The 14,627-nt window shown below is 36.7% G+C and overlaps 2 protein-coding genes across 3 annotated transcripts in view; one reads left to right on the plus strand and one right to left on the minus strand.

The window, feature by feature from the left end:
• Nucleotides 1–14,627, minus strand: part of LNP1 (leukemia NUP98 fusion partner 1) — an 80,955-nt gene that overhangs the window by 46,743 nt on the left and 19,585 nt on the right. The gene's annotated exons all lie outside the window — the stretch shown is intronic.
• Nucleotides 1–14,627, plus strand: part of TOMM70 (translocase of outer mitochondrial membrane 70) — a 69,438-nt gene that overhangs the window by 42,722 nt on the left and 12,089 nt on the right. For both annotated transcript variants that reach the window (XM_086675621.1, XM_025913997.2), the window contains exons 2-5: nt 6,337–6,510; nt 8,736–8,862; nt 10,467–10,576; nt 13,516–13,664. In XM_086675621.1, the coding sequence (XP_086531747.1) occupies nt 6,337–6,510; nt 8,736–8,862; nt 10,467–10,576; nt 13,516–13,664 (560 nt within the window). The remainder of the gene's footprint in view (nt 1–6,336; nt 6,511–8,735; nt 8,863–10,466; nt 10,577–13,515; nt 13,665–14,627) is intronic.

Here is a 14,627-nt window from a genome sequence, read left to right on the forward strand (position 1 = left end):
TCACATGGAATCATGGAGTTAACTCTGCTGAACAGTTATTCATTATGAAAGAGATGGAACTTACCCAAATCATGCATGGGGGAAAAAAAACTAAGTTTTCTAGTAGACCATTTTAAACCATACTTTATGTGACATACTAGGCAGATGTCAACATCTTTTTCATAGTTCTTCTGTATTCTAACCAGTATTGATGAAGTTTGAATTTACACTCATGTATGAAAATTGAGTATGTGGCTGAAGTGGAGTAACGAAAGTTTGGAGTCTTGTGTGTAGGTCTTGGTGGTGGGAAGTTCCTGGAAGGTTTTGAGCAAGGAATGACATGATACAATTTACTTGTTAAAAAGAATTTTCAGAGCAATTAGAAAATAATTTGTTGTAATAAATGCAGAGAGAGCTGCATTTTCACATAACTTCAGTGTAAAATATTATGGAATGTTAAGAACCTGAAAACGACTACCCAAACCAAAAGTGATTTCCAGTAACATAAATGGCTTTTAAATGTCTTTTAAACATAAATGGTTTTTAAATGACTTTTAAACCACCTGAGTACTTTTAGATATGCAAACAAACCATATGAAATAAACTGGCATTTCAGGATGTTCCCATTATGTTTTAGATCAGTATGTCTGCATCTCATTTATCAAATATGCTTTCAAAATTGTCTTTGAGCTTGTTTTCTAACTCCAGTCTTTAATTATGAAAGTTCTTATTATAACTCAAGAATGTAGACTGGTGGCGGCAGGTGGGGATTACTGAAAAGCAGTGTGAAGGATTCTTGTAGGATGGAATTAAAATCCCTCATAAAGAATTGTTTGTCATGTGTTCTCTAATACAAACTTTTTTGTCCAGTGCATTTATTTTAATTTCTGCCTGGTTTTGGCCTCAAAGCTTGTGAAAATAAGGTCTAGTTCCTGATGTAGGGGAAGGCTGGCATTGTGTTAACCAGCTTTTTGTCCTACATTTCATCAGTGGGCCAAAATGATTAGTTTTTCTGTACTGTCCTTGCTGTAATGCCATTCTTTCTCTGCATTTTTATTTTTTTTATTAAAAAAATATTTTAATGTTTATTTATTTTTGAGAGAGAAAGAGAGCACAAGCAGGGGAGGGGCAGAGAGAGAGAGGGAGACTAAGAATCTGAAGCAGGCTCCAGGCCCTGAGCTGTCAGTACAGAGCCCCTGTGCAGGGCTTGAACTCACAAGCTGCGAGATCATGACCTGAGCTGAAGTCGGATGCTTAACCCACCCAGGCCCCCCGTCTGCATTTTTATTAAGGAAGGGAAATAGTTGGACAGAAAGTAATGAGGCAGACAGTGGGCTTGGGGTGATAGGGATGTTAACCAAGGTTGTGCTCTCCAGAAATGTGGTTTGGTTTGCTTTCTGGAGTGGCAGTGGAAGCAACTGAAAAAAATTTGCACTTGGTGATTTGCCTATGTAATTTGATCCTTTTCCACACAGTGTCATTCAAACTATTGTTTTTTTTTACAGTATAATAAGGAAAAGACGTTAATCAGATTCTAATTTTGGCCTTAGGAGTTAAAAGATTTTTTTTTTTTTAAGACTTTTCAAGCCCAACATGAGGCTTGAACTCAACAACGCCGAGATCAAGAGTTGCATGCTCTACTAACTGCGCCAGCCAGGTGCCCTGGAGTTAAAGAATTTTTAATAACTTTTAAAAGGAGCTATTATAAAACGACTAATGGAGGAAAATAGCTAATTGAAAGATTCACTTGGTTGGTTTTAAGTTGATTTAGACTTTGCTGGATAAAAATAAGTATCCATCCTCTAAGTAGAGAAAGGAAAGCCTTGTGTACTCATCTCTCCAGATATGTCTGTTCTTTTAACTTGTTAGCCCTTGCTATAACTGCCTCCTCTTGTATTCTGTATGATATTATTTAGCCTTAAACTTCTAATAGACAGGAAGGAGTTCATTACCTGTTTCTGCGGAGACAAGGTCATTACTCTGTCCAGAAGATGTTTTTATCTAATCTATAAATCTTTATTAAAAATACTGAATAAGGGCACCTGGGTGGCTTAGTCAATTGAGTGTCCGACTTCTGATTTCAGCTCAGGTCATGATCCCAGGGTCGAATCAGGCTCCATGCATGGAGCCTGTGTAAGATTCTCCCTCTCTCCCTCTGCCCCTCTCCCCAGCTCATGCTCTCGCTTGCTCTCTCTCTCTCTCTAAAAAAATAAAAAAGTTAAAAAAAAAATACTGGGGCACCTGGGTGGCTCAGTCGGTTGAGCATCTGACTCTTGATTTCAGCTCAGGTCATGATCTCACAGTTGGTGGGATCGTGGGATCTAGTCCCTTGTTGAGCTGTGCACTGATAGTGCAGGGTCTGCTTGGAATTCTCTCTCTCCCTCTCTCTCTGCCCCTCCCCCCCTTCTCTCTCTCAAAATAAATAAATAAACTTTTAAAAACAGTCTTCAGTAGGTCTGTAGTCAAATATACTTCTCACATGCTTTTAATATGCCACATTATTTTCTACATAAACAGTCCCTAGTGTTTAAGGATGTGTATTAGCCATGTCCTAAATGAGTTAGAAACATTGTAAACGTTTTGCCAAAAATTGGAAGAATGTTTATCTTGATATTTAGTATCAAAAGTAACTTTCCTTATTTTGAAGTTTTATTAGCCCATAAAGATTCCTGATTATGATGTGTTCTTGGCAAATTGAGCCTTTTATCAGTAAAGCTGTCCTTTTGTGTTCCATCTGAGGCTTTTTAATGTTTTTTTTGGTCTGATACTGCCTTATTTTTCTTAGTGTTTGCCTTCTCTAACTTTTATAGTCTTTTTGACCTGTCACTTTGTTTTAGGTCATGCCTGATAGCATAGTTTGAAAATTTTTTAATATGGAGATTTAACCTATTGACATTTGTTGTTATTAACCTGTTTAATGACTCCTGCCATATGTAACCTTTTTTGTTTCTTCCTTTATCCTCCCCTTTCTACTTGTATTGATAATTTGCCCTACTTTTGGGTCTATTTTTAGTGATAAGGAAGTTATACTACCTCTATTTCTGTTCTTGCAGTCAACCTTAAAAACTAGTTTGGCTAGGTAAAAGATTCTAGATTGGATATAATCTTTCTTCAGAACTTTAAAGTTGTTACTTCATTGTTTTTTAGTACCCCATGTTGGTGATATTCTAATACCACTTTGGTTCTTTTTCCTTTGTGGATAATCTGTTTTTTCTACCTAAAAACTTTTAGGATTTTTGTTGGCACATTTCACCATGATGTGTCTAAAAATGTGTGTTATTTCAGCTCCAGGAATTTTCTTTTCTTTTCTTTTTTTCTTTTTTTTTTTTTTTAAGTAGGTCTCACACTCAATGTGGGGCTTGAACTCACAACCCTGATCAAGAGTTGCATGCTCTGCTGACTGGGCTAGCCGGTGGCCCCTCCAGGAATTTTTCTAATGTTTCCTTCAACACACCATTCTGTGCCTTTCCTTCTAAATTCCAGATAGGTAGATGTTGGAACATCTGAATTTATATTCCATGTCATTTAGGTTTTCCTCCAAATGTCTCATCTTCCTGTCCTCTATTTTCATTGCATTCTGACAGATTTCCTTGGCTCTATCTTCTACTTGTTAATTTGCTCCTCAGTTATGCCCATTCTAATATATAGTCCCAGACTGTCTATTAAGATGATCTCAGCAGAAACTGAGTTTTTTCTTTTAATGTTTATTTTTGAGAGAGAGACAGGGAGGGAGAGAGAGGGAGAGGGAGAGATAGCTCAAGCAGGGGTGGGCAGAGAGAAGGGAAGGCACAGAATCTGAAGCAGGCTCCAGGGTCCAAGCGGTCAGCACAGAGCCCGATGTGGGGCTCAAACCTATGAAATGTGAGATCATGACCTGAGCCAACGTCATATGCTTAACCGACAGAGCCACCCAGGCACCCCAATCCCAGACTGTCTGTTGAGTTGATTATAATAATCCTTTTTAATTTTCAAGATGTCTAATTAGTATTCTTTCAAAGCAGACTCCTTTTAAAATGACTGTGATAGCCTCTTATTCCTCTGATGTTAAAGTTTCAGTTTGCCTGGTTTATCCTGTTTTCTCAAATACTAGTTTTTCTATTTGAGTTGGGTGCCTCTCTCTTAGGGTATTAAATTTTTTTCTATGGTAGCAGTTCTCAGCAGTTTGGTCTCTTGTAAGACAGCCAAGGTATGCCTATCACTTACCTCTTGGGTGTAGGGGATCCTCACTCCTTCTGGATGACAGCCCTAGTCCAGGCTCACTTCTCCTCTCAATGGAGTGGGAGGACTGTAGGGGCTGCTTCAAATGCACTTTTCCAGCAATAACTTGATAGTTACCCTCCTATAGTCTATAGATATATAAGAGATTCCTGATTGTCTATTATGGATATTTTGTGCTAAAGATTTTCACTGTCAAAGCGTTTGGAAGATGATTGAGGCTTTTGACAAATAGAAGATTTTATATTCATCTTTTAATTTATTTGTGGTTTATTTGGGTCTCCTACATCCTAGTTTTAAATTTTTTTTTTTCAACGTTTATTTATTTTTGGGACAGAGAGAGACAGAGCATGAACGGGGGAGGGGCAGAGAGAGAGGGAGACACAGAATCGGAAACAGGCTCCAGGCTCTGAGCCATCAGCCCAGAGCCTGACGCGGGGCTCGAACTCACGGACCGCGAGATCGTGACCTGGCTAAAGTCAGACGCTTAACCGACTGCGCCACCCAGGCACCCCTACATCCTAGTTTTAAAATGTGTTCCTTATTGACACTAGCTGGCTTAAACTAGCTGTTTAATATTCTGAACTTAGATAAAAGGAGTTTCCAACAAATCTTTGCACACTATACTTTTAAAAAATAATTAGAGTAGTACTTGGATTAAAGGAGAAGGGAAACAAAAGGTAAATAGTGGGGGGAAAGCAGCAAAGAAAAATGAAGCAAGAGTAAGGGGGAAAAAGAGCACATTCAAAAAAAGGTTGGTGTTTCACTTTTCTGTTTAGGAGTGAGATGCCCTGGTCCATAAGCAACTTGGCTTTCACGACTCCTGTAAGTTATTTGTGAGGGCAACTACTTCTGCTTTTGTTTTGTCAGTGCTTACCTGTTGCAGACATTATGTATTCTTTCATAATCACATATTTGTTAAAGTTGGATGATGCTGGGGCGCCTGGTGGCTCAGTCAGTTGAGTGTCCAACTTCAGTTCAAGTCATGATCTCACGGTTTGTGGGTTCGAACCCCATGTCGGGCTCTGTGCTGGCAGCTCAGAACCTGGAGCCTGCTTCGGATTCTGTGTGTCTCTCTCTCTCTCTCTCTCTCTGCCCCTCCCCCATGTGCGCTCTGTCTCTCTCTCTTAAAAATAAACATAAAAAAATTAAAAAATAAAGTTGGATGATGCTGACAAACAATAAGTTTTGGGTAAAGACATGCCACAAAGCTCTTGGACTTAGCAGCTAGAATCTGGATAACTGGAATTGTCTCCAGAACGCTTCCCAAATGTTGACTGAAGTATTCACAACTGTCCTCAGTGGGTACTACCTACGAACTCTTCTTATTGTACACAGTATGTAAGTTGGGTCCTCTAGGAAGACTCTGAGACTAAGACAAGAGTACAGAAAATTTATTGATGAGCAAACAACAGATTTGGGATAACAATTATAATGAAGATGACAAAGTGTGTCTAGTATCTATTCTATACTATTGACAAACAGCCCAACAGAAAAATAGCAACACACATGAATAAGTGGTTTTCAGAATAAAAAAGCCTCATGGCCAATAAACATGAAAAGATTTTCAGATTCATTAATAGAGGAAAATGTAAATCAAAATAATATTGGAGTATTACTTTATACCATGGTTTTTCGATGAACTTGGCACTATTGACATTTTGGATTTGATAATTCTTTGTGTTGGGGGGCTGTCCTGTGCATTGCAGAATGTCAACAGCATCCCTGATGTCTACCCACTAGGTAACAGTAGCAGCTACCCAAACCTACCCCCTGCAGTTGTGACCATCAGAAATTTCTCCAGACATTGTCAAATGCATCCTAACTGGTAGTCACTTCTGACTGATAACCCATTAGGTTGGCAAAAATTAGCTATCACAACTCTTGCTGGCAGGAATGGCAAGAAAGTGGATTTTAAATATAAAGTACTACAGCAGTTTTTTTGAAATTAAAAATACATAAACCTTTGGCTTAGCAGTCCTACTACTGAGACTTTATCCCATGAAGATATTTATATGAAGTGACTTACATCGTAAACAGCTATTCTACATACCCATTTTTCTTCTGTGAGTTTATCACTGTTTAGTCTCTGATCTTAATCTATTCCTGAGTATTGATAAGTGTTCTTTCTTCTCATTTCAGAACTCTCTTGATAGAGCGCAAGCAGCCAAGAACAAAGGCAACAAATATTTTAAAGCAGGAAAATATGAACAAGCTATTCAGTGCTATACTGAGGCGATCAGTTTGTGCCCTATAGAGAAGAATGCTGACCTTTCCACATTTTATCAAAACAGAGCTGCTGCCTTTGAACAGTTGGTATGTATCTTAGGATTTTTTTTTTTTTCCTGTTCTTTTTGTTTTCTTTATTTGCATAATGTTTCAGTTAGTACCACTCAAATAAACCTAATAAGTTTTTTGAAGTTTTGAAATTACAGGCTTTTTGTTTTCATATCTTTTAATTACATAACTTTTTTAAGAACAGATTTGAGTTTTGCTGGTTAAAAATATAATCTAAGATTATATATATCAGGTTCTATACAATTAGACAATACAGGAAATTACAGTGGAGTTTCTGGTAACCCCATCCTTCTCAACAGTTTGAGGCTATTTTTTTCAATTTTTTGTTTCCATAAATATTAATAGTAGCATGCGGGGAGACCAAACGTATTACACAGAATTGTTTGTGACATTCTTTAATTGCCACTATATCTTGTGCAGCTTTTCTTAGCACATGCAGATTTGTTTTATTCTTTCTGAAATGGTATATGTAGTAGCTGTTACATGGTTGTATACTGGAGAACATCTAGTGATGAACATTTGGGTTGTTTCCTGTTTTACCTATTGCATTCAGTATTTGAGTAAATATTTTCATTAAGTATTTTTTTGCATACTTTCGGGAGGATAAAATTCTAGAAATGGAAATCTAAAGAGATAGCATCAGCACCTACTCCCAACAATATGAGCATGCTTGTTTTCCATTACTCTCGCTGACTATATTATCAGTCTTAATATTATTTGCCATTTTTTCTCTCATTGTTTTAATTTGCACTTTTAGAAATGTTGCTGAAGTTCACTATTCTTTTCTGCGGTTATTGGGCATTTGTAGTCTCCGCATTTTTTTGTTCAACCAGATATTACTGACTATCTTCCTATATGGAAGGTTGCTATGGTACAAGCTGGGTCTATAAAAGCAAATCATTATGCATAGAACTCAAGGATAGCTAAACAATGAACTATTTAAATGACATTTTCACAAATGCTTTAAATAATTAACATGATTCAGTAATAAAAAAATGACTAGAGATGGGATTGGTGCATAAAACAGTAGAGGAGACAGTGTTACAAATAGAGGAAACGGTGTGTATAATTGCTCTGAGGCAGGAAAGAGTTTGGTGTGATTAAAGAATTATAAAGGATCCTGGAGTATAGAGAGATGCAATTGGAGAGGCAGCAGAGGGCAGATGAGACAAAGTCTACAGCGGTAAGGAGTTTGAATTTGATTCTGAGTGTAATGGAAATATTTAAGGGTTTTAAGTAAGGCAGGGACATCCTCTAAAATTGCTTTCAATGTTCTGTCAAGAATATATTGTAGGGAGGCAAGAGTGGAGATGGGGACACCAAGTAAGGATGTTGCTGAGGCAGCCTATGTGAAACATGAAGTAAGCTGAGACCAACAAGTTGCTGTTATATTGGATATGAAGGGTGAAGAAAAGCAGGAATGTAAATAATAGTGGAATGGGGAAGGAGTGAGACAGCTACGTAGAAGTTGAATTGAGAAATGTCTCTTTTGGGAGTCATCTAATTTTCTATTTTATATAATGCCAGGATGTTAGATGTGGTCACCTAGGGGGAGAGAAGAGATGAGACCTTGAGGACTCAGGTGGAGGGGAAGAATTTAGCAAAGGGAATTGAGAAGGAGCAGCCAGTGAAGTAGGTAGAAATCAATTAGAGCGGCAGTTCTTTGGAGGTTTGGCAATAAAGAGGAACCAAGAAATGGGGTAGTAGCTGCAGGGAATTATGGACTCAAAGGAGGGTTTTTAAAAGATGGAAAATAACTAGTGTAAGTGTTTTTTTTTTTTTCGTTTTCTTTTTCTTTATATGCTCATGGGAATGATTCAGTAGAGATGTAGATTGATGTAGAGGTGAAATAGCTAACAAAGTAAAGTCTTTGAAGTGGAGAGAGTATGGATCCAGCTCACAAGTGGAGGATTGGCCTTTGATGAAGAGGGGTGCTTCCTCAGTTTTAACAGGAGGGAAGGAGATGATAGGAGCACAGAGATGCAGGTAGGTTGGTAGATTTGGTGGTAGAAAGATGGCCTAAGTATGTCCTTTGCCTGTTTTTGAAAATCAGGTTGCTTTTCTTTATTTACAGGTATTTACAGAGCTGTTGTAATATATTGTGGATCTTAACTCTTTTTATGTATTGGGAATATTTTTGTGTGTTGTGAGACTTAACACTCAGCCTGTTAAGTTTCGAAAAGTAATTTCTGTTGAACAGCGATTCCTTTAGTGTGACTTTTTTTTAATACTTTCAATTACAGCAAAAATGGAAAGAGGTGGCACAAGATTGTACAAAGGCTGTTGAACTTAATCCCAAATATGTGAAAGCTCTCTTTAGACGTGCAAAAGCCCACGAGAAGCTAGACAATAAGAAGGAATGTTTAGAAGGTGAGGGTATTTTTGTGTTTACATATGAAAATTATATAAGGCTTTGTAGTCATTGGTAAGTTTATATGAAGTAGAGAAATCACTTGTATTTAAAAGTTAGATTCTTCCCCAGCTGAGAATTTGTTTTCTAATTTAAATTGAGATTTCTGATACTTGAGTATTGTTTCTGTTCTCAATTATGGGACTAAATTAGTATTAAGATTTGAAGTTTATATACCATACATTTTTAACTTGGCAATTAATGAGCATCAGTGTAATTCCATGATAAAGAAATCAGAAAAGAGGTTTTAGTAAGTGACAGTGTTGCTAAGATTCTACATATTTTCAGTTAATGTCCTATATAAACATGAAATAATTTTCAGATGAGTCATTAAAGAAAACATTTGTATTTTTGTGCTTGGTATTTTCAAACATTATTTTATACCCAATTGGAAATTATGTATTTGGTACAAAGCATCAGGTGAATTTGCCATTCTGATAAATTCTGTAAGTAAATATTCTGCAGCCTCTAATTGGGCATATCTGCTTCTAAAACTCCAATTAGAATATAGGCTACTGGCTTATTTTAATGTACATTTTTGTGGGTGACGTGGAGCTAAACCAAAGTGATTTCTACAAGCTAAATCTGCTTTAAAAGCATCAATAATCAGATTTAGCCATAATTACTTTTTAAAATAACATTATTTAAAAGGAAAAATCCATTTTATTTTTAAAAGTCTGGATTACCAAGTGAGAGTGGTTTAGAGACCATTTTAGAAAAATTTGAGGTTTTGTGGTGGTGTGTATTTTGGTGATGGGTAGAAGGACTGTTGCTTTGGAAAAAGAGAATTCTGAGTTTTGAGCCAGCCCTTGAAGTTATTACCAGTTAATAATTGGCAGAAAGCTGATTAAGTGGATTTTAGATAGGTGGACTGAGATGGGAAAAAGACATTGACTTTGGCATTAGCCAGGTTATCCGGGGAACATATGAACAGATTGACTTGTTTGGAGGAGCAAAGATTTGGAATTCTGAGAAACTGAATTCAGAAAGAGTGGGAACAGCCAATGCTTGAATACTCTAAAAGGTTGAGAGGTTCAGGAACCACTGATCTTTTAAATTTCAAACCACTTTATCTTGAGCTGTGGCATAACCAGATGAAAATGGTATTTTGAAGCAGATTTAATTGAGAGCTCCCTGGCAAGATGGCTTTGGACACAAGGAATAACTTGTGAGGTCTATAAAAAGAATCAGACATGAGAAAGCCACATTACATTGATAAGGCCTTTAGGTGCTGGGCACAAGGGAGTCTTCCTGGATTCTTCATTTAATTACTATGTAGAATGTGAGGGTGGTAAGAAACATCACAAACCATACAGGATAGTTCCTTGGATTTCACAGGTGAGAAAAGTGAATAACCAGAGAAGTGGAATGAATTTCTGAGTTTCAAGTTTGAGTTATAGAGTATATAAAACTAAAGTGTTGAGAAGCAAATTATTGGAAATGGAATTGATAGCTACATCAGGCCATCAATTTGGTTTGGCTTTCTGTGGTACATGGTGCCCATTTGATGCTGCTAATCATCTTTGCAATAATTTTATACTTTTGTTTTTTCCATCATCTCTAGATGTCACTGCTGTGTGTATACTAGAAGGGTTCCAAAATCAACAAAGCATGCTGTTAGCTGATAAAGTTCTTAAACTTCTTGGAAAAGAGAAAGCCAAAGAAAAATATAAGGTAAATCTAAGTTGGTTAATAGAGGGGATATACATTGTGAAGAGTCATTTTAATTTACACTGCTTGAACTTGGGCATGATGGCAGTGGTAACAACTGAAATTAGATCTGTGTTACACTTCTTTTTCTGTAATATTGGGCTTTTGTGGCTTATCTTTTTAAAAGAAGAATGTAGGCTATATGCAATATTGTATCTGGAGAATACTGAAAGAATTCATCTGTATTAGAGGTTGCCAAACAAAGCCTATGGACCGCATCCAGTCTGCCACCTGTTTGTATAAAATTTTATTGGAACACAGCACTCAGCCATCATTTTTGGCTGCTTTTAAGCTAAAACAGCAGAGTGAGGTGGTTGTGACAGGGACTGCATGGCCTGTAAAGCCTAAAATACTTAATATCTGGTCTTTTATAGAAACAATTTGCCAGGCCCTGTCTATATCATTAAAGGTATATTTTTAAGCATATACTGTATAAATTGGCATTGGTTTTAAGCAGTCTGTAACAGATAATTTAATTCAAGAAGCCTTATTGAACAAAACTCCATGGTGGCCATTTTAGAAATAAATGGTCCTTGCCCTTACAGAATTACAGTTTAGTGAGAGAGACCATTAATAAGTATAAAAGGCATGATGTGGGGAAGTGTCATGAGGGATAGAAGTAGTGTCATGGGATTACCACAGGCATCACTAAATATCTGTCACTGGAAAATTTCTGCTAAACTTCAGTAATATCAAGGCAATTGTTCCTTTTTTCTTTAAGAATAATGTTTCCCTTAAGTTGATTTTAATAAGCTGTGTGTTTTTTAAATTTTACACCCCTGAATATTAGCTGAGTTAAACAGTTAAAATGGGTTTCTTCACTGCAGGACTTTCATGTGCTAGGATATGTTGTGAATCTTGGAGAGGAGTATAGCTGTAGTTGTTCTCAGTCTCTTTAAACTGTGCTTTTTTTCCCCTTGAGCATTTCCTAGAACTGGGATTCCTCACAGTACTGTAAAATATCATTTAATAGTCTCACAACCTTGAGGGAGCCTAATTTCCTTGTGTATATTTATAATGTTATTGTGGAGTGATTATATTGGTTGGTCTTCAGGGTGCTCAGAAAATACAAGATAACCCACATTTACATAGGTTCCAAATTAGTTTCCACTTATATTTTCTTTGAAGTTTTTGTTTAAGTAATCTTTATACCCATTATGGAGCTTGAACTCACAACCCCGAGATCAAGAGTCGTATGCTCTTGTGACTGAGACAGCCAGGAGCCTCTCCACTGTTCATATGCTACCTTTGTAAATCACAAAATACTTTTCATGTTATTGTTTTTATTTCTACAACAGCCCTATGAGAAAAATAAGGCAAGTATATTTGTTGCCATTTTACAGATAAGAAAACTGAAAGTGACGTGCAGGGTCACATGGCTAATTAGTGGCACAGCTGGAACTTGTATCTTATTCCTTTGTTACTTAAGTCCATCACTTCCATTGTATTTATTTTAAACGTGTAATTCTGTGTGGAAGGCAGGAAGATACCTTTTCCAAGCTGAAATAAATAGTAAACTAAAAGTAATGATTTAGTCTGTTTTCAGCAACTGCTATTTAAAGTGGCAAATGACTGCCACTATATATTCCTATACAATCTTTAGTGAAATACTGAAGTTAAGCATACTTGTCATTTGATGGGTGACCAATTGATTTACAGTATTAACCTGTATAATCCTAAATGAAGACATTGAATTTCTCCCATAAAAATAGGGCTTTCCCTAAGATTTCCTTTGTCTTCTTTCCCAATCTCATCTATTCTAGATTAGATAATTTACTTACAAAGCCAAATTCCCTTGGGGTGCTGGGGTGGTTCAGTGGGTTAAGCCTCCAACTCCTGCTTTCAGTTCAGGTCATGATCTCATGGTTAGTGGGATTGAGCCTGTTTAGGATTCTCTCTCCCTCTCTCTGCCCTCCCCTGCTTGTGCTTGCTCTGTCTTCTCCTCTCTCTCTCTCACTCGCTCTCTCAGAATAAATAAACTTAATAAAGAAAAAAGCCAAATTCCTTTTTGTCCTTCTTCAAATACAAAGGCAGGCATTGAATCTACCAAAAAAACAGGAATGGTATTTATTATGCATACAATTTAAAATACCGTATTTCAACTTAAAAATCTTTGGGTTAGATTTTCAAGATAAAGGATCCAAAATATAAGGGCCCTATGGTTATGTTATTCCCTGTACCCTCTTGAAGATTTTATCCTAATTGGACTAAAAGGAAATAATTCTATAATGGTGAATCACGTTGCCATGCCAAAAAGTAATTAAAACAAGAAATGTGATTTCATTCAGACTTTCAGTGGCATTTACTGTAATGGAGATCTTCAGATGCAGTACAGCTGGAGGTCAGATGAAAGCCCATGGTAAATGGACTTAACATTATAGCACCTGTGTAAGATGTGGTCTTGAGTGGTAAATTAAGATGCTGATCTAGAACAGAGACCAGAAGGAGATAATTTTTATTTTTTATTACATTTTTTAAAAATTCATTTTTAAGTAATGTCTATACCCAAGGTGGGACTCAAACTTACCACCCCCAAGAGTTGCATGCTCTGCCAGCTGAGCCAGCCAGGTGCCCCAGGAAATAATTTTTAACTCGGCAGTTATTTGCCTCCTGTGTTTGAGATTTCACTTTCTTGGACTTTAACATGTAGTCCTAGGAGGTCTGGATATTTTACATCTTTGGAGAGGAGAGGTGTCATTTAAAACCTGCTTTGAACAACTGGGATGAGTAGCTTTACCAGTTCCACTGTCTCTTGTCCTGTGGTTTGCAGTCTGATATTCTTCAGTTATTTGAGAATGAGATCCTAGTTTTTACAGCAGTCATTCTCAGTATTGTACAAATGTACCTGCTTCTTTGGTCGGTGTTTTCTCATTTTGAAATATTTAAATGTGATTGAATTTCAGAATCGTGAACCTCTGATGCCATCTCCACAGTTTATCAAATCTTACTTCAGTTCTTTCACGGATGATATAATTTCTCAGCCCATGCTTAAAGGAGAGAAGTCTGATGAAGATAAAGACAAGGAAGGAGAGGCCTCAGAAGTTAAAGAAAAGTAAGTTTATCAACTGTAGTGTCTACGTAGTACCACATGATACTCTCAAGAGGATTCCCAGTGAGTCGAATAGTTGACTGTATTTGAATAGGGGCACTAACTTGAAAATTATCATGTAGCTCAACATACAGATGTTTTAGTGCAGGGAAGTTTATAATTTATAACTGAGATGCTTAGGAGTGCCCCATAGAGTGACTTTCTTCCAAGTTTTTCCTGCTTGCCTAGCCATTCTTTGGGCTTCTTGTGTCTGTTTCTGTAGAAAACTGAAACTAAAGTACAAGATGCTGTGTTTACAACTGAGGATCAAGTCATGTATGTATAGAAGTCACCTAGTCTGCTCATCCATTTATATTTATCAGTATTGTGTTTTGCTGTTAAGGTTAGCTCTCCTTTCTAAGAGAAGGTATAATATTATTACCAACATGACATTTTTTAATGAGTTGGGAAGAAAAGGGAATATTCTAGTAGCAGAGCATAATTTTGTGTCCATGGAATATTGGAAAGTTTGAGGAAACATTGCTTTTGATTTGTATGTCCCTAATTTTTCAACCAATGTTGGCCACCTTTTAAGGGAGGATACCATGTATAATTGTAGTTGATACACAGTCTTTTCAGAAAATTGTAGTACAGAAGTAAATGTTGAAGACCATGCCAATAATTTCCTCTTCGGGTTAGGGAACATTCCTTGCTAGAAAAATTGCAGTGAAGTTAGAGTGCAGGGAATATTACCATGTAATTATAGGAGAAGTTAGCAGAGTTACAAGATTTTGACTGATAAGTTACTTGCCAGTTTTCTCTACTCAGGATATATAATGAAGGAAATGAGAAATGTATTTTAACTTACAGAGACTTATATTTGTAAGACCCCTTAAAGGTCAGCTAGTCATCTTAGAAGAATACTGATGTCACTGTATTTTAAAAATTTAGGGAACGGTGATTTTTTTTTAAAGTCCTACTTAATAG

The sequence above is a fragment of the Puma concolor genome, chromosome C2 (genome assembly GCF_028749965.1).
Source record: "Puma concolor isolate L17-30 chromosome C2, mPumCon1.1.hap2, whole genome shotgun sequence".
Lineage (NCBI taxonomy): Eukaryota > Metazoa > Chordata > Mammalia > Carnivora > Felidae > Puma > Puma concolor.